The 25,022-nt window shown below is 44.4% G+C and overlaps 2 protein-coding genes across 2 annotated transcripts in view; one reads left to right on the top strand and one right to left on the bottom strand.

Annotated features, from left to right (window-relative positions):
* PSMD1 (proteasome 26S subunit, non-ATPase 1) overlaps positions 1 to 25,022 on the bottom strand; it is a 116,481-nt gene that overhangs the window by 57,439 nt on the left and 34,020 nt on the right. The window contains exon 16 of the mRNA XM_027875235.1: positions 24,649 to 24,713. Coding sequence (XP_027731036.1) covers positions 24,649 to 24,713 — 65 coding nt within the window. The remainder of the gene's footprint in view (positions 1 to 24,648; positions 24,714 to 25,022) is intronic.
* HTR2B (5-hydroxytryptamine receptor 2B) lies at positions 524 to 13,556 on the top strand. The gene is made up of 3 exons (XM_027875236.1): positions 524 to 1,271; positions 9,584 to 9,784; positions 12,376 to 13,556. The coding sequence occupies exons 1-3, from the start codon at positions 875 to 877 to the stop codon at positions 13,266 to 13,268; spliced, it is 1,491 nt and encodes a 496-aa protein (XP_027731037.1). The 5' UTR covers positions 524 to 874; the 3' UTR covers positions 13,269 to 13,556.

Below are 25,022 nucleotides of genomic sequence, written 5' to 3'. Positions count from 1 at the left end.
GGCATTCCAATAGCATGAAATATCTAGAGTTTTCTTGTGCTAGTTGCTAACATTTTGTTAATCTGAAAAATCAGAAATTAGCAGCTTAATAAATCTCCTTAATTAATTTAAATTAGGGGTTCTTAACCTTTTTTTGTATCATGGACTTCCTGGCTTGGGTTTTTTTTAAGTGCATAAGACAAAATACATAGGATTACAAAGGAAATCCATGGTTAGTGCAATTTGTATAGGTTAGTTAAATACAGAAAGATAATATTTTTTCCCACTTATGTTCACGGACCCCCGGAAGTCTACCCACAGACCCCTGACCTGAATCAACTACGCAAGTGGCTAGATGATGACTATTAATAACCTAGATAGACCCTGCTATATGACTAACTAGCTGCGTGGTGTTAGGTAAGTCATGCCCCTCCATCCCCCGTGGGCCTCATCAGTAAAATGAGGGGGCTGGGCTACGTGGACTCTTGCAGCTCAAAACTTGTCTGCCCGGAAAGTCTTCAATGCAGACCAGAGCTCTGGAGAAGGGAGGGGCTGGGGCTGTGCAGCACAAGTATCTGTTCTGTTCTTTGTAAATTAAAATGATGTAATCTACATATTTTGTATCGAGGGGAAACCCTTTGGCATTCAGCTTCCTCGACCACTCTGCTGCATGGTGAAGACTTGAGAAGCCAGCTGGCTGCCTCCAAGTCCAGACTTCGGGATCCTCTCCTAAAACTCTGAAATCTGAGGCTCTTCAGAGCAGCAATCAGACAAAAGGACCTCACTAAGCAGAGATGGCCAAAAGTTGGTGAAAACAGAATTTTTCTTTTTTAAAAGAAGGGGGTCTACCTTGGCTTTGAGTGTTTGGCATGGGTACAGTGTCTTAAAAAAGCAGATGACTAGCTCAGCTACTGACCATGTTGACCATTCTCCAGAAGCAGACTGGACCACAGAAAAACAGCGAATGGCTATTTCTTACAGGCTTTTGGAACAAGACACAATTCCAGATTACCTTCTACAGGGTTCTAAAATGTCTGATCGCTTACTCTCATCTAATGGGTCTGGACTGCCGACCGACTCGACACCAGGGGAGAAGAAACTGCGCTGGGCAGCTCTCCTGATCTTCATGGTGATAATCCCTACAATTGGGGGCAACATTCTCGTAATCCTCGCGGTGTCCCTGGAGAAAAAGCTGCAGTACGCTACCAACTACTTTCTGATGTCCCTGGCAGTAGCCGATCTGCTGGTTGGGCTGTTTGTGATGCCGATTGCCCTTCTTACAATCATGTTTGGTAAGTAAGCTCTGGACTTGCCCCACGGTGCCCTAACAGGGTATCATCTTAGCTCTTCTCATATATTTTCTTTCTGGCCTAAAAGAAAAGTGAATTCCAAGTAGTTACAATTTCTCACTGCTCTCGTGTCTCTACTTGTGCATGCCAGCTAGAAAGAGTCAAAGTGACCTCCCAGATAACGATCACACTGCTAACAGTGGTAAAGATGTTCTCCAAATGAGTAACATTTAAAGATGCCGCCCAGCTCCAGGATCAGGGGGGTTAAAACCCACTCCCGCTTACTTCACTGAACAGAGCCAATGGTTTTTTGTTGGTCAGTCTTTCTATCATGTGTGATATGCCTCTTATCTCCACTCCTAGCTTAAAAGAATTGTTCTGTCCAAATTCTTGTAATTTCCATGCATTTTGTGCACTTTAGAAAATTTCCTCAGCCAATGAACTCAACTCTGTTTTTGGCACAATCACGAAAAATCTTCAGTTCCAGAAGGAAATGGTCCATCTGTTGTTCTGCTCCTCTGATTTCTAATCCTTTTCCCACCTGATGGGGGAAAATTCAGGACCCTTAACTGACTAAATTAAGTGGAATAATACCCGGGTTGTTGAGATTAATAATTAGTTTTCTGTTGATTTAAATCAGTCTCTTAAAAAGATTTCTTAATAACTTAACAATCTTAAAATATCTCTCATAAATATTTTAGTTATAAAGGAGGAATTTTTTTGACCCATGGATTCCACTCCTCTTCTTTTTTCTTTTCAGTTTCCTAATCTCTTGGGTAATCCAGCTGTAACCATGGTTAAAATATTTAAGGAATCCCAAGTAAGAACACAACATAACAATAGTATCTTTAACACTGTGCAAAGCTAAAAGGACTCGGTGGGTCAGATTTAAGTAGAACTGACCTGTGGGGAGAACCCAAGAGCATTTCACTGGCACTAGACACAATTCAGATCAAATACCACAGCACAGAGACAGAAATTAGTTCAAAATGTCCCTCTTCAAACCAGAGTGAAATGTCATCATCATCAAGTCACTGGTGAGAAGCTGACTGTAGGGACAGATGAATGAATGACCCTGCTCAGTAACACGGCCTGACTATTTACAAGACAACAATTCCCCTTCTTGGGTCCGTCACAAACTCGTGCATTGCTACTGATTGCCACCCTCCCCGCCAGCTGAGGAACTGCCACAAAAGAACAGTTAAACATTACACACCAGTAAGGCTTTCATGTCAGAGTAAGTCTAACTCACACTCTATTTCAGTGAGCGGCAGGATGCATTTCTGATGACAAGGGAGCAGGAAGAGAGAGAATGCACATGAAAGAGCAGACATAGACAGATCTTTGAATTGTAAAGGCAACGTGTGACAGAAGGGTGAACCCTCGAATCCTCCCAGATTAGAGGTACACTCCTTCTTCTTCTAGAGCAGAGCGAGCATGAATGATATGTTCATATGTTCAGTCCTGACAACTGGAAGGGGCTGTTATTTATGGCGATGCATTGAAATAGAGAAATACCAGCTCCTGATGCCACTTCTCTTACTAATATTGAACATATTAAATTGCTTGACATTGGTAAGTCAGTTTTAACTTTAACTCAAACAAATATTTCGTGACTGCCTGGTATATGTACCAGATACTAAAATTATGTCTATCAGAATAAAACAGCCGAGGGTTTAAAAAAGCAAAGTTTCCATGGGTTTAAACCCAGATGACAACCATGATAGGCTGCTGGGTCCATGTACTTCCCAAAACTCAAAGGCAGTAGGCTAGCAGATGACCAAATGGCAGCTGAACACTTTGTCAAGGCTTGCACTGAGAAGTCTGATACCTAAAACTCAAGCATTAAAGGTGTAGAGAGGGAAGCTAGCATGGGTTTATTAACATTAAATGCTTAGAGAAGGCGCCTTAACATTTATGTTCAACTAAATAACTAAGGACATTTAGCTGCCGGAACAGTGAGGTATCTAGGCATGAGAAATTCAGCCACTCCCACCCTACTAACATGTAAATAAAAAACCACAGTGAGCTGTTTGAAATGTGCTGCATTTGGTGATTAAAAAAAAAAAGTCTTCACATAACTCTAAGAAAACCAAAGCAATGGCTGGTTAAGAGGTAACCTTTGAAGTAAAATGAAAAGCTAGGGATTTATGCAAGGTTTATTTACTACCGCAGAAGAATCAAATGGCAAAGACTGTTAAACACAGGACAACAAATTTCCCACAATGAATTTCTTAGTCTGACACCCTGTGTTGTGCAATGTCTCTGTGAGACACTTCCTGGAATTTTTCCTCCATCTCCTTTTTGCAGAAAATAAACGCCTGACTGCAATGGGTAGAGTATTTAGTCCTTCATATAGTCCCCAAATCGATTTTGTGCTTTAAATGAACAGCTTAAATGAAAACACTGGCAGAAGAGTAGTTATTTTTTAATAGAAGGAGAAATGTATGGCCTCTAGCTCGAGGAAATCAGATGGGACGAATGTGTGAAGCCATTCAAAGGACACTCAGGGGGCAGCTAGGTGGCACAGTGGATAAAGCACCGGCCCTGCAGTCAGGAGGACCTGAGTTCAAATCCAGCCTCAGACCAAACACTTGACACTAGCTGTGACCCTGGGCAAGTCACTTAACCCCAACTGCCTAAAAAAAACAAACAAACAAACAAAAAAGAAAACAGGACACTCAGGAAGCTTTAAAGAGTAGAATCCATTTGTTCTATCTACTTCTAGGGCCGGGAGTCCAAACCTGGAAAGTTCCCACAAACAGAACTCCCTTGTTCCACTAACACGTAGGTTACACTTTTGGCAGGTAGTTTTAAGCACCTAACAGGAATCCTATCAAACAATTTGAGAACATAATTCTTAAAATTTCATTAGTGAAGGCAAATGAAAACAAAAAGAGCAAAATGGGAAAAAGACTTACTGATATCACCAGCTATCTGTCAAGTTGGCTTATTCTGCATAGAAGAGTACCAGGGGCAATGATGGAAGGCCGGCCTCCATCAGCACAACTCCCTTCAAATGCTCAAAGCACACTTCCTATGGCGGGGGGGAAGCAGGGCACATGGTATTTATGCCCACTGCACAGACATACAATATGGGGCCCAGAAAGTTACTGCTGCCCTATGCAGGTTCAAAGGTTCAAAGCTCTTTCCACTATGCCGGGTATAACAGGTCCTGTGTCAAAGAGCATATTTTGGGTACAACTCTTCCACCTTTAGTCACTGCTAGGCTGGGTCATTTAAGCAACAAAGCAGCTAACAGACAGTCAGAGTTTTTCACAGTATGTCGCATCATCACTTTCTGCCAGACTGAACAAGACACGAGCCTGGGCCAGGCTTCTTCAGGCTCTGGACCACAGTCCTGCCACCAAGGCAAGCAGGGAGAGGAAGCATCACCTGAGATTTAATCTCAGTTTCACAGTATTAAACAGGCCTGTAGCCTCATCTCCTTGAAAATGTTTTATGGCTGAAAGCATTCTACCAACGTCAGTTGTTACTGTCACCTTCTATCTAAATAATATAGCACTTAACTTTTTGGGTGAATTTGATCTTCGTCCTTGTACTGTCCAGTAAATAGGAAAACAAATATCACTTTCAGAACAATGTCATAGTTGGAGTGTCTGGCCTAAATGGCTTTAACAAACATGGGTCTACTGACCAGAAGCTCAGTAACGATCATACCAAAATATCAAACATAATACACTAATGTGCCCCAAACAAGCCATCTTTGGTAGGTATTCCATAACCAATGACAAATGTTTTTAGTTTGAAATTCTGTGAATGAGGCTGCCAGGTGAGAGAAATCAGTCAGGAATGCACTCTGACGCGGCCGTGTGCCCGAAGCTGATAATTGAGAGAGGAGGGGGGCTGGCAGTGAGCTCCTTGGCAACATTCATTAAACTGACAACAGTAGAAAACCAACTACCTGGACAACACCATTTCAGAAGTCTGGCAAAAGGCGATCGGCTGCCTGCCCCATCCCCCTCTTTTACAGGAACCCACATGAAGAAGCCTTTCTTCAGCTTAACTTGAGGAGATAACTTGTTCCTGCCGTGCTCTGACTGCAAATCCAGGGTTCTTAGCTGGCCTTTGAATGATATATGGGGGAAAACAGCAATTATCCTGGGACTAGAAATTGCAGATCAACTTACAGAAATTAATATAAAGAATATAAAAGCTAAACTGACCTACCATTTGTATTCACTTTGGGCATTTCCACCCATGTAGGCATTTAGGTAAATTTTATTTAAAGTAATACCTATTTATCACTGGCACAAGTCACATCAGTGAAACAATTTAGAATATTCTTGAGGTTAGAGCCATAGGCCATACGTGGCTACAAAAGTCATTCCGTTATGCAATTTCATGAAATTTGAAATCACGATGGTGCAAAGCTAGATCTCTCAATCTAGGCCTCGATCATTTTTAATCTCCTACTCTTCTTTCAAAAGTAGAAACTCCCTATCATTTTCTCTTACTAGTAATAACCAACCAGTAAAGCTGCTAAAGAGTAAACAGATTAAAATCATGGCACCTTTGCATTAATGATAATTTTGTATTTCTCTTCAGTTATGAAAATAAGCATTCAGGTATGTAGGTTGTTAAAATCAATTCACTTTCACCACTGATTAACCGAAGCACCCAAGAAGCTGCACTTATATTTACGAACTAGGGTTCAGAGGTCACGTGATCTGAACTTAATGACACTAGATTTCTATTGTGTCTCTCATATCAGCCCAATACATTTATACTGCGCTTGAGAAGCTGAAAGTTGTAATTGCATCAATAGAAATATGAACAGTCTGAAAGCAGAAAAAGGCAGCAGAGTGAAACAGAAAGCTCAGAGCCTCTGATTTGCCACCTGCCCAACTATCTGACCTTGACAAGGTGCCTGCCGCATTGTGAGCCCTAATTTCCTCACCTTAAAAAAACAGTGAGGCTGACTTCAAAGAGGCATTTCAGTTTTGACATGAGGCCTCTATGGCTCTCCATGTTTCCCCATAAATCCCGCATAGATCTATCTAATGCACTGTCAGCTTGTGTTGTTCTGTAATATGTCAGGCGCACCAATCTCCTGCTCTCATTGGCCCTCCTCAGGATGTCGACCAGTCCAACTCTTCTGGAGCTTCTTTGCAAAACAAAGAGTAGCTAAAGCTCTGAAGAAAAATCAAATGAAATGTAAAAGCCAGTATCTGCCCTTCTGGGTCTGACCAGTGGTGCCCTCAGGCTAACTAAATCTGGTCTCAGCCCCAGACTTGGAGTAAAACGAGAGCTTTATAAATAGCCAAGGGCTATCTGTATGTATGGGAGCTGCTGTTGTAGTTAACAATGATGTTGATGTGACTTCATCTTGCATCCTACAGTCAGTTCCTTCTGGGGCCTTGAGCATTGTGCTGGGACTTAGGTCAGTTTGGTACCCAGCACCCATCCTGCCTTTACTCAGACGTCGGAGCCACAAGTCTAATGAATTTCTCTGACGTAGACCATTAGAGGTAATGAAAGGATGACCTTTGTTTATTGGCAGGGCCCATGGTAGCTCTGTCTGCAATGCCTTTCCCACACGTACCTTGGACTGAAATAAATTCCAGAGGAAACAATCACTTGAATTAATTAAAAAGAACATAACACTAAAAATAAATTAGAAGATGATTTAATAATGGATATATTTATTGCAACAGATTGACATATTTGTTGGAAAGGATCAAATACTGCTATATTTACTGAAGAGTATCAACAGTCTGATCTATTGATTAAATAAGTTAGAGAAGAAAAGTAAGGGAGATAAAATACATGTCTGACCACGAAAAATAACGATGTATACTCGTACTGTGTGCTTCAGGGTGTTCTTTAAAACAATCAAATATTATTAACCTTATTTTACAGATGACAAAACTGAGGTTCTGAGAGGTAGCACAAGCTGGTAGAACTGTAAGCCAGGTCCCACACCCTTGCTCCTTCTTCACAGTCTCCAATATGTCTCTAGCTATCAACTATTTTTTTTTTTTTTTTGCTGTGGATACTGAGTAAGAAAATTCCTTTACTTTGAACTTTGGAGTGGTACATGTTTCACTGTGCACCTCTTTATTTAGATTTGTAGAGTTTAGAGCATCTAAGATGCGAAGGTTAGACACCAGGAAAACAGCTTTGCAAAGTCCACGAGTAATCTGATAAAAAATCGACACGCACTGTCTCTAAGGAATTGACACAACTTTGTAAGGTTAAGATCTACTCTTCAATAAATACACGGTGCAAAACTGACTAAGTAGGGTTGGAAGGAAAAAAAGAAACTTAAAGTAACCACTTGAAAAACTGTTCAAATTTTCCAGTGATCAGAGAAAGTGAACGAAAACCAACTTTACACACAATTGGCAGATGGTTAAAAATGTTGCACAATTTTCAGGTGGTGGGGCTGGCTGTGGAGAAACAATGCCAAAAACCCACGACAAACCCAAATGGCACACTGGGGCACTGGGCCAAGGACGGGCACAGGATTCTCCATCAGCCACTGGACTTGTTCTAGGGGTGTGGGGGAGAGACCTTCTTCTGCTCCAGCAGGTGCGAGTGTGTGTGTGTTTGTGTGCGTGTGTGTGTGTGTGTGAGACACACACACACAAAGGATATACATGCAATAATAACTTCTCTTTGAAACTATGAGTACCTAGGCCCTAGTTTAAGCTCCTAAAGTGTGTATGACCCCATCCCCTTTCAGATAGTTTTAAAAGAATCAAAACATTTTTAAAGTAGAGTTTTCTAATCAAGTTTCTATTTTCAAGAGGCGTGAACAATATAATGCTATTTTGAAGAACGCTACACATTAACCAAATGCCCTAAACTCAAGCAGGAAAAACTTCTCTTAAATGAGATCCTCAACGTCGGGCTAGGTAAGGAACTATTTAATTTTCATTCCATGAGTGCCTTTTGTTTTGAGATCCCATTAATTTTTGACTCCAGCCCTCCCCTCTCAAGTGAGCCACCCCTTATAGCAAAGATTGAAAAAAGAAAGTTCAGCAAACCCGACTAATAAATGAACTGTTTCTAACAAGACAGGGCATACTGCACGCTCATGGGCCCTGGCCTCTCCAATGAAAGAGGGAGGTTAATCGCTTACTTTTAAAAAAGATAGAAATATGGTTTACACTTTAAATAGACATTTAAACTACTTTTATGACAAACACTCCACAAACTAAATACTACCAACTACCTCCTATAAAGAAGCCATTAAGTAGTAAATCATCCTATTGGTCTACAATATCTCATTCAAAGCCAAGTACGAGGGGCTACAATATATATCACCCACAGACTTTCCACCAAAATACGTTCCACCAAAATACGACCACCAACAGAATGGCCAGGGGTCCATGCTGGCCTCCTTTCATTATGAGACACAGGCAAGCGCCTTCTCTGCCTCTACACAGAATCAGATCCCCCCCTCCCCTGCCAACCTCAGCCTGGGCACCCAAAGGACAGGGCATCACAGGCATGGCAGGCCATCTCTGCCTTTTATGCTTTCACCTGTCCACTGCCCCAACCTTGTGAGATACTAAACAAGTGACCACGGTCAAGTATTTGCGAAGAGTTTTTCAAAGAATCTTACTGAAATCCGCTCTGTTCTAGAGATCATCCTAAATTGGGATGACTGGAGCCAAAGTTCTCCCCTAAACTAGAGTGGACGGAGAGGAGCCAAAGGAGACTCTTAAAGCCCCAGGCACTTGAGAAGATAAAGGTCGCCCAACAGTGATAAAATTCCTTTTTTGGGGGGATGTGCACTTGTGTTCCCCCTTCAGAAAAAGATCCACAAATATTATCATAACCCACTGACTAAACACCACCGCAAAATGCAAGAGGCCAAGTACTTCCTATTCTGGGTTCATGCAAATCTCAACAATTATTAATACCTATAACTGGCTTTGTGTAACACGTTCCTTAAAAGCTATTCATTTTATCTTGGTCACCAAACTGTGTTTTAAATGTCCTGGGAGTGCCAGCCATTCAATCGAACAGTGAAGTGTATACTTCTGCAGTACACACCTTTCTCCTTCATCATAGTGACAGTGACAGCATAGCGCCAGGCCGCCCTCCTCCCGCCAATGGCTCGTGCTGCATGCGCAGCATGCTCCCTCTCAGCTGGAGTTTGTCAGGAACACATACAACACAGGTTTCAATGGAAGTGAAGTAATAATCACTCTCTCCTTGAAATGAGTTCTGGGTATTACATGGTATCCAGGTGATGACATGGTTAACAAATGTATCAAGTAAAGCCAACTGTATGGAGTGGACATAGGAGAAATAATGGCTTTGTGTTTCCTTTCTCCCAGAGCCGGTCTGGCCGCTTCCACTCGTCCTCTGCCCCGCCTGGCTGTTTCTGGACGTGCTTTTTTCTACCGCATCCATTATGCATCTCTGTGCTATTTCCGTGGACCGTTACATAGCCATCAAAAAGCCCATCCAGGCCAGTCAATACAACTCCCGAGCAACAGCCCTCATCAAGATAACAGTGGTCTGGCTCATTTCAATAGGTAGGTGGGAAAGAAAGGAGTCTGGGGATAGGAGGGATCCTTTCAAGAAGGGGCCTGGGAAACATGACGTTCTTCATCATCATCATCACCATCACCATCTACATGTCTGCATACGTGCATGTGCACACGTATACATACATACACATGTATGTCTAGATACATGTACATGTATGTATTGCAATCCTTGAGCTCTTCGTCACATATGATTTTAGCTTTTCCAGTAAAGATCTACTCTAATGCCTCACTGTTGGCTGGAGGAGACTCTGGGTGCTCAAAGATAACACCGGCAAAGATTCCACTCAGCTCAAAAGGCTTCCAAAATGGCCCTGCGTCCGCATCTGTGTCTTTTGCATTGCTCACTGACCAGAGGTTCATGACCAGGCTGGCTGGAGGAGTGGGGCTGAAATTTCAGCCATAGAAATTAGTTCTCAAATAGCTTCTCCTGGGCCCCGCATCAGTGGAAGGAGAGTCCATACTGATGAAAACATAGAGCTCTGATGTGCTAATGTATGATACTAATCTACATTTTTGCTAAATATATTAAAAAAAAAACCAAAGAGAAAGGCTCATAACCACAGGGGGAGGAAAAAACCCCACTGCATTTTCATGATCTTTACTGTGATTCAACATGTAGGCCAAACCAGAAGCACTAGCCTTGTGAAATACATAAGACTTTGCTCTGAAAACACATTCAAATTCTCATTCTAACTCAACAAGACCCTAGGAGTTAATATGTAAAAACTTATGATTCCTGAAAAATGTCAGATTCTGTTGAAATCAGCTGTATAAGCGCCTCTAAGGAGCTAAACAGGTAAATGGAGGGAACTGAAAGTATTTTTAAAAACCAACCAACTAAACCTCACCCACCACCCTTGAGCAGAAACTAGGCAAGATTGTAAGACTACCTTGGAAGCCTAGATTCCAGTGCAAGGCAGTTAATTCAAGAGTCTACAGCCTGTTATCCAAGGTTTTGGTTGCCTAATCATCTTAAGTGGAGGAGCAAAAGTGCAGGAAGGAAATGTTTATAAATGATGGGCAGATCAGAGGGGCATGAGAAGGCAGCTATCTTTCTTCTAAACTGTTTAGATGGCCCAATGGCCATCTTTGGTGTTCAAGCAGTTCACGAGCAAAGCCAGGAGACTTCACACTAGAATATCTTAGAAGAAAGTTCAGTACTGTCAAAATGGTATCTTGGAGATTGGCAGGTGAGGACTGGACAAAGAAGCCAAATTGAAGAGGACCCCTGTACAGGTGAATGCAGCCACCACCCAAATCCGATGATCATTCATTAGGATTCTAGTGAAAGAAGCACTATTCCATTCGAACAAACTTGCAAATTCAAAGGCAGAAAAGTGTTAGATGAAAGAGAACTGGGATGCTTAAGAAAATAAAAGCAAGGAAAAGATGACCTCAGATCCAGCTGGAGAGAGAAGAGCTACCAGGGCCTGATCTTTTGGCTCCTGATAAAAGAGCTAAACTTCCTTCTTTTGTTTACTACATACTGCAGATGATGGGGTGCTTTGGGGTTCATAAATCATAAAGCTAGAAAGAACCTTTCAGGTCAAGTCAAAGAAAATCTGGATCAGATTCATTTTTGAACAGTCACTGATTCTAAAGGAAAGGGGGGGACTGGGTACTTTGTTTTGGGTCTCCCTCCTCCCCTCCCCTCCCCTCCCACAACTCCAACAAGCAAGTGTAATGTTCATCGACCCTCTTCAGGTAAAAACCAGCAGCAAGGGAGGGACTCTCTTATCTCCAGGCACAATATCATCACATCTTCCATTCTGAGCCTCTCTAAGTCATTGAGGTAAAACCCATAGCTCATTAAAGTTGTAAAATAGCCTAGCTCAGATCACCACCTCCCTTCTCTTTGCTCGAGCTTTCAAAAGAAAACCCCATTTACATGGGTGAAATGCAAAGCGATCTCGACACATCAGCTAAACTTCAGGGAAGAGAATGGGGAGCTCGGAGGCTCCCTTGCTACTTTTTGGGCACTTGTACCTTTCTGTGGGTCCAAGGCATTATTTCTACAGAATTTCTTCTGTAGGTATAAAGAGGTGTAAAACCACTACTATGAGAGAGGGGGCCAAGAATTAGGGTCTCTCTGTAACATCTATCATCCTGTGTGGACCTGGAGTCAGGGAGACTGGAGTTCAAATCCTACCTTAAACATTTGCTAGCTACATGACTCTGGGCAAGTTACTTAACCTCTGTCTGCCTCAGTTTCCTCAACTGTAAAATAGGAAGAAGAATAGCACCTTGCTCCCAAGGTTGTTGTGAAGATAAAATGAGATAACATTGTAAGGGGTTTTGCAAACCTTAAAGTGGTCTACAAAATTTATCAATGATGATGACGACGACGACAGCTTTAGGGAAATTAAAATGCTAAGTCCCAAATCCCTAATGAATCTTTTGTAAACTGCAGACCTGATTACTTAGTACATCCCCAGCAAGTCCGCCCCCGTGGCCTGTGCTCCCACAACCAGCCGGCACTGCCCCAAGTGCTGTCGATGGGAGCCCCGTACTCCCCGGAGTGGGTCACACAGACCATGAGACCGAGCTCAATTTGTTTGGGGTTTCTTCTTTTCTAGGCATCGCCATCCCGGTCCCAATTAAAGGCGTAGAGGCTGGCGTGGGGGACCCCAACAACATCACGTGTGCGCTAACAAAGGAACGTTTCGGTAACTTCATGCTCTTTGGCTCTCTGGCTTCCTTCTTCGCGCCCCTCACCATCATGGTCGTCACTTACTTTCTCACGATCCGAGCCCTGCGGAAGAAGGCCTATTTGATCAAAAACAAGCTGCCCCAGCGTTTCACATGGTCCACTGTGTCCACGGTTTTTCAAAGGGATGAAACACCTTGCTCATCCCCTGAAAAGGTGGCCATGCTGGATTTTTCTCCCAAGAATAAAACGGTGCCTAACGCAAGCGATGAGATGCTTATCCGACGAATGTCCAGCATTGGAAAGAAGTCTGTTCAGACCATCACCAATGAACAGAGGGCTTCCAAGGTCCTGGGGATTGTGTTCTTCCTCTTCTTGCTCATGTGGTGTCCTTTCTTCATCACAAACATAACTCTAGCTTCATGTGATTCCTGTAGCCAAAGCACACTCCAAAAGCTTCTGGAGATATTTGTCTGGATAGGCTATGTTTCTTCAGGGGTGAATCCTTTGGTCTACACACTCTTTAACAAGACCTTTCGGGACGCATTTGGTCGCTATATCACGTGCAATTATCAAGCCACCAAGGCAGGGAAGCCCCTTCGGAAATGCTCAAGCAAGATGTCCTTTAGGAATTCCACGGCAGAGGACTCTAAGTTCTTTGTGAGACAAGGAGGGAGAAATGGGATTAACCCTGTCATGTACCAGAGCCCAATGAGACTCTGTAGCTCTCCCATACAGTCCCCATCCACCATTCTCCTGGACACACTACTTCTCACTGAAAATGAAGTGGATAAAACTGAAGAGCAAGTCAGCTATGTGTAGCAGAAGTCATGTTATCCTCACCCCAATAACACAATGAGCAGAACTGAGAGTAAGCACACGGACTACTTGGAGCCATTAAAAAATATTACAGATAAAAAGAACCACAGAACATATGTTACTTCATCTTTCGAAAGACTAAGACTGTCAGTATCGTCTAGCTTTCCTCAATCTGGCCAGACAATTCTGTGAAATAGCTATTTTGCACAGAAATAAAGAACATCTAGCACTACACAGTAATTAAGATGCCAAAAGATTCAAATAAAGTTCAGTCAACTACTTAATCAACAAGTTTGGCCTAGCCTTCTTTTACAAAGCCATTAAAATCAGAACCATTTGTTATGGACCCAAGGGTGTACAGCTTTGCTAGAGAATTGGTTCTGGCATGAGAGAAACTCATGGAATTCCACAGGGAGGGCTCTGTCCTCAACTGTAGGTGGTCAACATTTTCATTAGTTACTTGGGTGATACAACATAAATGACAGACTTAGCAAACTGGCAGATGACACAACACTAGAAAAGAAAACCACTATGGTAGATCAAAGAATCAGCCCCCCCCCCCCAACCAATGAGAGGGCATTTACATGATGAAGAGCTGGAAGAGCCTTGAGACAGCACCTGGTTCATCCCCATTTCCTTGACAGATGAGCAACCTGAGTTCCTCCAGCCTGAGAGAGGCTAAGTGATTGACGTGGCCAGAGTGCCAAAGGCAGGGTGAGGGGTGGAGCCAAGAATCGAGCTCTTGTATGTATGTACAGAGTCCTGTAGGAAAGCCTTTAGTTGACTGCAAGCTCACAGACCCAACAGTAAGTGGAGCGACCCAAAAAGCCAATATGGCGGAAGGGCGGATTACTCCAAGCACAGCATTCAGGACAAAGGAAGCGTCCCCCACTGTACTAAGTTCAGGTTAGACATCGGGAGTAGTGGGTTTAGTTCTATACCTCACATTTCAGGAAGGACACTGAAAACCTTTGAAGTACATTCAGAATAGGGTAACCAAGATGGTGAGAGGATTCAAAATCAGGCCATAATAATATTCACTGAAGGAGCTAGGGGCTTTAAACCAAGAAAAGATTTAGCATCATTAGAGTGAGTTTCAAATTTGCCAAAATCAGTCATGTGGAAAAGGACAGAGTAAAGTATTAGGGACAAGGGGTGGGATTTATGGGTAGCCAGTCTTGGACTCAATTCATAGATACACTTTCTGACAATGAAATCTATCCCAAAATTGAACAAGGTCCCTTGTGAGATAATTGGTCAGTGGCACTGGAGGTGTTCAAGCAAAGGCCTGACCTTCACCTGGATGAGAATCTCACAGAAGACTGTTAAGACCACCTCTCAGCAACATTGCCAAGGATGTGCGTCTGCAGTTTTTTTTGACAGAAAGCAAGAAAACTCAGCATTCTCTTTGCCCTCGAGGAACCTGAAGCTTACAGTCTGTCAGCACTGATGTCCACGTACAGGTGACAAGAATAAATACATAAAACATCGAGATTGTTGTTTCCTGTGTGAAGAGGACAGGATCAGAGACAGTCACAGCCTGAGAAATTCCAGAGCCCTTCCTATCCAATCACCTGCAGCTTTCTTGCATTTCAGCCAGCCAGCCAGCAGGGACCCTCCTCATAGTGCTGCTCCATCCCCCGCACACTGGACTTGGAAATTTCCCTCTCAGACCTTACAATGTGAGGGCAGGGCCGATGGCTTATCATCTTGCCAAGCACAGTGCAGTGTAGATAGTCAGTACTGAAGAAGTCTTTGCTGAATGAATGGGGGACTCTGCTTCCTGTTCACCTCCTTTACTTCTGAACCCCCTTTTCTATGATCACTGGGACTCTTGGTTCCCCAATCCTTTTGCAGTTGTCCCCTAACCTATCCCAACTGTTCTGCTAATCCCCCAAAATAAGCCCCACTACCCAATTTTTCCACTCACACTCCATTCCTGAGCTACCAAACTCTGCTGGACATGAAACTGGACTGATTTTGTCCACTATAAATTTCTATAGCTTAATGTTGGTTGGGTCCTTACTTCTACTCCACAATCCTTTTCCTTATCTCTTACCAACTCCAAACTACAATATCTCTTCCAAACCCTTCTCTTCCCTCCTCATCCCTTATAATTAAAAAAGATGACCTCCTACTATGAGATCAAAGCCATCTCACCTGTTGTTCAGTTGTTTTTCAGTCATGTCTGACTCTCTGTGACCCCATTTGGGGTTTTCTTGGCAAAGATACTGGAGTGGTTTGCCATTTCCTTCTCAAGCTCATTTTATAGATGAGGGAACTGGGGCAAACATGACCTGTCCAGGTTCACACAATCAGGAAGCATCCAGGGCTGGGTCTGACCTCAGGGCAATAAGTCTCCTGACTCTAGCCCCTGCATTCTACCCATCGGTAGAATGGCTGCCTCTAAGGTCCTTCAATTCCTCTCCATATCTCAGAACTGCCTCCTAACCAGTGCTAACCCCTCCATTTGACACTGCCTATGTCTGTCTCATTCCATCATCACCTCTCCCTTCTCCAGACTCTACCCACTGTGCCTACAAACAGTGCCATTCCCCTCACAACACTTTCCCTTGACCCTGGTCCCTTCCCCTCACCTGGAGCTCCTCTTCGATCCAGCTTCTAAGAGGAGTCGTCTATATTTGCTGCCTTGACTTCCCCACTTGCTCGACTTCCAAACCCCTTGCAATTGGCATTCCAGAGCCCTCACGCCCCCATTACTTGCTGCCTCAGGATCCCCAACAACCTCCTAAATGGCTGAAGTCAACGTCCTTTTTCTCTGTCTCCATCTTCCTTGGCCTCTTTACAACACATGGCAGAGGGAGCAATCCCTTCCTCCTTTGGGATCTGACCTCCTCCTCTTCTGGCCTTTCTGTCTCTTTCATTAGATTCTCTTCTCCTCTTGTTCACAATAGTCACTGCCCATGACTTTGTCTTTGATTGTCTATCTCTTTGTCTCTACGTATGTGCTCATGAGCTTGTGTGCACACGCGCATGCGCACACGCACACACACACACCCCTTATACATATATGTCCTCTCCCTTAGTAACCTTATCAGTTTCAACTATGAAACATATGTAACTACCAAGCCTTTAATCTCCGACCCTGACTTCTCTCCTGAGACTCTAGACTTAAATTTTCAATATCTACTGATATCAAGACCTATTTGTAGATCTAAAACCGAACTGAATCTCTATTCTGCTTTACTGTGTACAGTAAAAATGGAGATCACTTGAACTGGCATCTAGGGAATGATATCAGGGTATTAGAAAGGTAAACAACATGGGGGATAACAAAAACTAACAAAGGGAGGGGAGGAAGTAAGGAAATTTTAGTAAGAGCAAACATTTACATAGCACTTGCTGGGCACTATACTAAGTGCTTTAAAGTTATTAACTCATTTGATCCTCACAACAATCTTGGGAGAGAGTTACTTTTATTATCTCCATTTTACAGAGGAGGAAACTGAGACAAACTTACAATCTAATAAGGGAAGTTGTTGTTGCTGTCCAGCAGTCTTCGTGACCCCATTTGGGGTTTTCTGGGAGAAGATATTGGAGTGTTCGCCATTTCCTTCTCAGGTCATTTTACAGATGAGGAAACTGAGGCAAACAGAGTTAAAGTGACTTGCCCAGGGTCACACAGCTAGTAAGTTTTGAAGCTGGATTTGGTCTGACTCCAAGCCCAGAGCTCTATCTGCTGGACCACCTAGCTGCCCAACTTTAAGTCAGTTAAATCAACTGTGTGAGAAGTTAATTCTTCATGACACAAAAACTGAAAGCAAATTAGGAATTGCCTAGTTCTCCTTTCTCCATACTCCTCTCCTGACATCGTGAAAAGAATCCCTCCTTCAGCCCAGTCCTCCCGGCTGACAAAATGAGCATGTCAGACAGGGAGCTAGCTTCCTGTCTCACTGTCGGATTCCTTTGGTTACATTTCCTCGTCTTCCCCAGAGGACTCCCTCTACTTTGCTGAGCATCATTCTTCTTGAGCTGGAATCCTTCAGGCAAACTCCGGCAGGTTCTTCCAAAATAGGAAGTCTCTGAACAGAGGTCCAGGGACGGATGTGGTCTCTGCTGTTCTAAGTAGAGTGGCCCCATTCTTCTTAAGCAGATTCACTCTCCCCTTCTAGTCTCTTAAATCGTCCCACTTTCCGACAGTCTCAGTCATGTTTTGGACTAAGCCCAAGATCTCCTCCTTTACCATATTTCAAAATGGCAGTCACTTTCTCCCCAGGTTTCCATCACCAGCCCTAATCCAAACACACATCCCAGGCCCTCCTACTTATCATTCACAAGGACAGCAGGTGTTCCCCTCACCGCTTCCTCTTACTTCAGAGAGAAAACTTAAAACAAACCAAAAACGTATTCAATACTGCTTTTAGTGAGATGGGATTTCGAGCAGAAAGGCGGCTCGTTGGAATCCTCCATCACTAAAACTACTCTCTTGTGGGCTATAATTCTATTAGCAAAGCTCCTTCCCCGTCCTGTGTCTGCAGGAGAAGCCCCCACCTTGCCCCAGGACCCTCCTCCCAATGATGTTTCTCCTGAAAATGATGAATTCTTCCTCCCATCTCCTTGTTCCATGTAACATTACCTTGCAGAGGAGCTGGGTTTACAGCTTTACTCGGGCCTTCCTGTCTTTTTGAAGTCTGGTTTAAAGCCCTATTGAGGAGGTCCATAAGGCTCCTGCCATGTCACTGTCTTTCCGATATTTCCCAGGAGTAAGACGTACTTTCCCCAGAATCTCCTTATTCTGGTCCAGAAGACAAATTCTTATTACCTGACACCACCTTATTACCTAGCTACTTCGTTGTACACGTTATCTCTTTTTCCAAAATCACATGCCCTTCACCTGGAAAAAATAAACCATATCTTTACTTCCGCCAAGGCCTTTGTTTCCTATGCAGGACTCAAGTCACCAGAGATCCAGACAATACAGGTTTCTTCCATTTAAGCCATCCCCATGTGACTTGATTAGCATTCTTCCTACTAAAGGATCCCAATGAAATTCTATTCTTATATTAAAGCAGAAAATCTGTGTACCTGCTATGATTCTATTTAGAATGAAAGGAAAAAGGGCAGCTAGGTGGCGCAGTGGATAGAGCACCAGCCCTGAAGTCAAGAGAACCTGAGTTCAAATCTAGCCTCAGACCAAACACTTGACACTTACTGGCTGTGACTCTGGGCAAGTCACTTAACGCCAATTGCCTTAAAAAAAAAAAAAGTAAGCTCTTGGAGGGCAGGCACTATTTTGGGGCAGCTAGGGGGTGCAGTGGATAGAGGACTGACCTTGGATTCAGGAGGACCTGAGTTCAAATCCAGCCTCAGACACATAACACTTACTAGCTGTGTTACTCTGGGCAAGTCACTTAACACCACTGCCTAACCCAAAAAACGAAAAAAAAAGAAAAAAACCCAATAAAGCTAGAATGAAAGGAAAACACTTCAATAAGCTTGAATTTCTAGATTTTGTCATAGACTCACTAAGAAACTGCCAGACAAGGGCTCAACTGAGCTTCTCAACTCTTTGGAGGCTGAAGTATCTAAGTACTCTTTTTCTACTGTTTCTAAAAGTCACTTCTATTCATGATATGGTAAGTCAAGAAAATTCCAAAGGTTTTCAAAAACTATTTGTGTTTGGATAATTGAAAAGAGGGATCACTGTTGCAAGAAGAGAGATGCCCCTAGGTTCTCAAAGGTTGTAGATTTGGCCTGGGCTGTTCTAACTAAGCAGGAGGGGGTCCCCAGGTGAAAGGGACCCATCAAAAAGACAGAAACCCAAACTGGCCTCAGTCCAAGGCAGCCCTCTTCTCTTTGCAACGTAACAGCAGCAGAATGGCGAGGGAGAAGAGAGCGGGGCAAAACTATCCAGCTCTTAGACCAAACAAATATTAATGTTGTTGCTGGACGGCAGAGCTGGGGACAAGATGTGGGTGCAAGCCCCAAGATGGGAATAAGGAGCCCACCAAGTTTGGAGCCAAGAATCTGCTCAGACAAGTTATCCCAGAGCAGGTGAGGACCTCGCCCCAGCCCTGTTGACCAAAGAGCACAGGGTGATGTTGAGGGATTCCCCAGGCTAAGGCAGGGGCTGATGTGACCATACCGCCTTCTCCACACTCTGATTTCTAAAATCTTCTATGCTCCTCTGCCCTTGGATGACGTATCTCCTACTGGCCCATAAGAATGAGTCAGTCTTTTGTCTGGAGATTTTCATCTGTTATTACACAGCTAGCATGAGTGTGCCAGTAAGAACACGTTAAAATCTTACAAGGAAAAGCCAGAAGAATTAAGCCATTGGACTGGAAACCAGAATAATGAGGTTGCTGCCTCAGCCTTTCACCAGTGGAACTCCAGGGCAAATGGCCGTGGTACACACGTTGCCCACGAGCCACCTCCTCTTTGAAGGCTTCCCTGATGCCACCATCCACCACTGCAGTGTACCTGACACCTCTTCAACTTGAGCCATCTATTTTTGCATTGGCACAGCAGAACCCAGCACATTGCCCCGGATACAGCAGACCTTAGCGAAATGAGTAAATACAGCGTTTGCTCAATCAACAAATATTTCTTAAGCCCCCACTAGGTGCCAAGCACCATGGTAGGTGTCCCAAGGTTACAAAAAAACGAAACACCAATCTCATTAATAGACTGCAATCTCCTTGAAAAATTCCCCTCAATGGCCCCAATCTTCTCAGTCAGTTGAGAAGTTCTGTCCTCATCTGGAAGCACAGGCCAAGAAGTGTTGTGGAAGATGAGGAGAGAGAAGGTAAGGATCAAAACTTGCTGTGGGGCAAGGGTGAGAAGGGCTGATCAGCAGCCTAGCTGTTCAGCTGCGTGGCTTCTCACGCGATGCTCGATGGCCCTGCATCGGCAGTTCATCTTCTTGTCTGCCGAGGGTCCCAGTGCAAGCTCTTACTCATGAGCACAGCCGGGAGCGTTCACTCACTGCTGGTCCCACATCTTTTTCTCTTCTCCTTCTCCACTCTCCCAGGGTAACATCATTGGCTCCCCAGGGTTTATGATCATCCCTATGTAAATGAAGCTAAGCTAGAGGTGTGTTACATACCAATCTGTCTACACATGCAGACACATACACATCCAGCTCCTGTCTCTCCCCTGAGCTTCAGCCCAATGCCACCAATTATCTCCCGGACATTTCAAACCGGATGTCCCCAAGAAATCTCAGACTCATCACGCCCGCCGCGAACAGATGATTTTTCCCCTCCATCTTTTCTTCATGTCATTATTTCTGCCCCATCCTTCCAGTTGCTCCCTCGCCCCACACAGCCAATCCACTGCCAAATCCTGCTGTTTTGCTGCACGATATGTCTCGCAGCCAACCCCTTCTCTCCTCTCCCCCAGTTCAGAGCCACACCCCCTCTCACTGAGACTAACTGCTTCCCACCTGGTCTCCCTGCCTCAAGGCTCTCCTCACTTCAGGACAGCCTACCCTTTGCTGCTTAAGAGCAAATCGGACCATCGTCTCCTCTCCTGGATTGACTCTAGTGGCTTCCTATTGTTTCAGAGAGAAACTCCCGTTTAGCTGTTAAAGCGCCAGGCAAGCGGGCCTCTCCTTCCAGCCTCATCGGACATCACCCTTCTCCATACACTGTGCTCCGCCAAGCGGCCTCTCCGTCTTCCGTCTCTGGCCTTTGTGATGTCTATCCCCAAGCCTGGAACGCCCTCCCTCCCCACCTCGGCTGCACACAGGCCTTCTCTGCCTTGGTCATGCAGGTCAGCCGCTATCTTCTGCACCTGGGCTTCGTCCCCTGCAGTCCATGAACTGGCTCTTTTAAAAAAATGTTTGATAAATGTATTTAAATATACCTGGTTTCCTCAGTAATCTTATGTACTTTATTTTTATGCACTTAAAAACATGATTCCGAGGATTCCGTAGGCATCCCCAGATTGCTATCCAACATCGAGCCTTCACTGATCCCTCCAAAACACAAATGTCCCCCCTGATAAACTACCTTGGATTGAACTATTCTGTACATATCTGTATTTATGCACTTTATAATTATGCTATGTATATACACATGCATACATACACACAGAGACATATGCAGGAGTATGCTGGTAAATGTTTAACAACCAGTTTTCTAGAGGGAAAAAAATGGGCGTGTGGCATCTTTAAATTCAATCTGGATTATTATTCACGTTGTCTCCATCATTTTCTTAAGGCAAGACAAAAACAAGTATAACAAATCAACAAAACAATAAACGAAGTCCTGATTTTTAGTGTTTGCCAATTTCTGAAATGTAAATGCTCAGTAAAAATTTAACAACTGGCTCTACCTCTAAGCACCTACCAGTGCTTAGCACATAGCAGGTGCTTAATAAAAGCTTGTTGTTTGATTGTACAAAGGTGCAAGAGGCCTGGGAGACTGGTCATAGGCCAACTGCTTAAAAAAGCATTTTAGAAGAGACACACAACCGAAAAATAACTGTAAAAGTTGTGTGTTGGAAGCTGACAAAAAGACGACACAAGCCCAAAGATCTGGTACTGGCACATTTGCTATCCTGGGGTTGACAGGATGGAAACTTCCCCACGCCGAGAGAGTGAACAATGATATCTGAAAGGAAAAACATCCTGTAGAAGCCCTGAGGAAGACAGGGCCCCAAAACGATGGGAAATCACAGTCAGGTTGTTCCCTTTGACAGCAGACCAGGTCACGGGTAACTCGCCAGCGCTGTCTGGCATTGGGAGCTTTTTAAGCAGAGAAGAGCTGGCAAAGCAGCTCTAGAGAGACATCTACTGACTCTAAGAGAGCGCGCACGCCCCCAGGCGTTTTACTGAGGGGCTTGGTGCCAACTCAGACCATTAACTTGGAATTTGTCAAAAATAAGGTAAAGTTGCTGGGAATTTCTTTTCTTTCAAGAAATGAGCCAGATTATTTCCCTGAGGGCAGAGCAGAGGCCTCAACAGCCCCACTGCCTGCAGTAAACAGTGTGATGGCGACGAGGACCCTGAGGCAGTGACTGGGGGATGGGGGTGTATGATATCACTCTCCTGCACAATCACTGGTGTTCACTTAGGATTCCCTGCAGTCATTAAGGCAAGGTTCAATGACGTTCAGCATACTGTGTATTTAACAAAGCAGGAAATCAGAGAAGACATTTTAGGAAGATGACCATCAAAGCTTCTGGCCTTCAACTGGGCAGGTTCCCTCCTGAGGAGCACTGCCCTCCATTTACTTCTTTACGCCCTTCCTCTCCCTTCTGAATGCCTATTCTACCTGGCGTTCACCAACTCTGCCAAAGAAACCACGAAACACCCAGGTGTTCTGGGCATTTGCCTGCTGTCTCCCAAAAAGACAGAGCAGGGACCACGTGTGAAACTTCCTAGCCTTCCCACAGTCCAAGGCCAACCGTTATCTGTGCAAACAATCAATGGAACACGGCTAGGTCTGGTTACGACGTGCCTCGGGATCCAGCGGGGCCAAGGAAGACAAGAGATCTCCCTTCAGCACACAGAGAAGGGGAACGTGTATGAACTGTGTGAAGTCACTTGGTTTGCCAGTCAAAACTTAAGATAAATTTTCATCTTTTGATTTCTTTTTGTGGTAACAAGAAGACTTCATTTGAAAGGAAATCTCTCCTTCCTTTATCCAATTTTTGAAAAGTGATTTGAAATCAGAACTAGCAACAAACAGCTTGTCAAAGGGTCAATGGAAAGAAAGGCAGGAGGACTATCCCTGCCCACAGTCACATCACCCCCCTCGGCCCTCACAGAATGAGATCGTTCCACCAGGACAAACTTCCGACCTTTCCACACAGTGGGGCAGGCTGAGAAGAGCCCTAACTCATCAGTGAAGGGACTCTGGGCTAGGGCCCCAGCCTCCGTATGGCTTCAGAGTGCGGCGTGGACTATAACGCCCATGGAGTGCGAGCTATGATTCTTGGCCAGTGGAGCCCAGATTTCCTTATAAAGAGCACATAAACAAAACACACAAAATCCTTCTGCTTTATCCTTGAAATTATGCCACGCAGGTCACTGGGCTGGGCCCCAGGGCAGACAGACAGAGGAAACACAGTCTTCTTAGTCTCCTCGAATCGATAAACTAGGAGAGGATCCAACACGCCCTAAGACAAAGGAGCCTGGGAGAGCTGGAAGGTTCCTTCAGATTGGAAGAACACTGTACAGATGAGAATCTGGAGGCCCAGCGACCTCAGTGACAGAGCTGAGACTAGAGCCCCATTCTCCTGACCGAAGATGACGTGGCAGCCAGGAAGCCAAGGTCATCTCGAGAGAGGTGCTGTGTCCAGGAGTAGGGGGGTTACGGCCCCACAGTACCCTGCCCTGCTCAGATCATGTCTGGCATGCTGAGTCTAGAACACAGATGGGCTAGAGAGTGCCAGAGGAGGACAACCAGAATGGTGAAGGGCCCCCAGATCATCTCATAGAAGGGTCTGTGAAAGGAACTGGGGGCCTTTTAGCCTAGAGAAGCCTCGCAGGGAGGGCTTTGAGTAAGGGAAGGAAGGAGGAGAGTGCAGACCCTGTATCGGGCGGAAAGCTGCGAGCAGCAGGCTGAAGGCACCAAAGAGCTGGCAGACGAGAGAAGGAAGAAGACGACGCAGCCCCCTGTGCCCACCCATGTCCTCCAAGGGGCACAAAGGCCATTCCACCCTCTTCAAGCTACATCTGTTTGGGCTCAACAGACAAACCTTCAAGAACTCCGAGAGTCCGGCATCAAAAAGAAGAGCCTGGCCTACAACACGGCATCCGACCAGCAGGAAAGAGCCAGGCAACCTGAGCCTGGAAAGGTCCACAGGGACCCAGCGAAGATGTTAATAAAATGGAAAGTGAGTCTCTGTTTGCTACGTCTGACCTGCCTCCACCTGAAACCCAAACCCATTGCTCTCAAGGAGAAATCCTTCATTTTTCAAGCACTTTTCAAACTTCTTCAGAACGACAGGCTCCACTAAGCACTGCACAGGGCTAGGCCTTAAGTAGGGTTTGCAGGGTCATTACCCTGAGATGCTGTGGAGTTTTCTTTTTCAGGTTTCATGCTCCTGTTTGAGGCAGCTATTGGCATGGTGGATGGAGTGCTGGGCCTCTAGTCAGAAAGACCTGATTTCAAATCTTGTCTCAGACTCTTACTAGCTGTACGACCCCAGGGAAGTCACTTCACCCCTGCCTGCCTCAGTTTCCTCATCTCTAAAATGGGGATGATAACAGTACCTTCTTCCCAGGGTGGTTGTGAGTATCCAATGAGGTAATAATTGTAAAGCACTTGGCACAAAGCCTGGCACATAGTAGATGTTATGCAAATATTTATTCCCTTCCCTTCCTGTTTACTTAAGATGGACTCAGGAACATACAAAAGACAAATCATGCTGAAACAAGCCAAGTGTTAAGAATTAGGCAGCCTCATACCTGAATAGAATGAACCCAAGGGATTCTACCGCAGCCCTTCTGACATCATCATTGACATCACTGACCTGGGGGGAAAAGGGAAAAGGATTTGACTCAAGTGTATGACATTTGTATCCTATTATCAAGATCTGGGTGATGAGAGGACCACGTCACCAAAAGCAAAATGAATCATTAACAAGACTTTGGGAAATGGTACTTATTTAAATGAGTCTTTAACAAATTAGAAGGATAAGGTTTTTTTCCTTTAATATGGCAATCCCCAACATATGAACAGATGACTGGCCTCTATCACCCACCAAAGTCTATGCACATGCATGCGCGTGCACGGGCACACACACACACACACACACACACACACACACACACACACACAC

This window comes from Vombatus ursinus, unplaced genomic scaffold, assembly GCF_900497805.2.
Source record: "Vombatus ursinus unplaced genomic scaffold, bare-nosed wombat genome assembly UNPS02014808.1, whole genome shotgun sequence".
NCBI classification, from domain to species: Eukaryota; Metazoa; Chordata; class Mammalia; order Diprotodontia; family Vombatidae; genus Vombatus; species Vombatus ursinus.
This window is presented reverse-complemented; position numbering and strand designations above follow the sequence as displayed.

Bases quoted from the DNA above. Each gene is read 5' to 3' on its own strand.
- HTR2B (XM_027875236.1), top strand. From the start codon at position 875: ATGACTAGCTCAGCTACTGACCATGTTGACCATTCTCCAGAAGCAGAC. The intron at 1,272-9,583 runs GTAAGTAAGCTC...CCTTTCTCCCAG, and splicing joins CCTTCTTACAATCATGTTTG to AGCCGGTCTGGCCGCTTCCA. The intron at 9,785-12,375 runs GTAGGTGGGAAA...CTTCTTTTCTAG, and splicing joins GGTCTGGCTCATTTCAATAG to GCATCGCCATCCCGGTCCCA.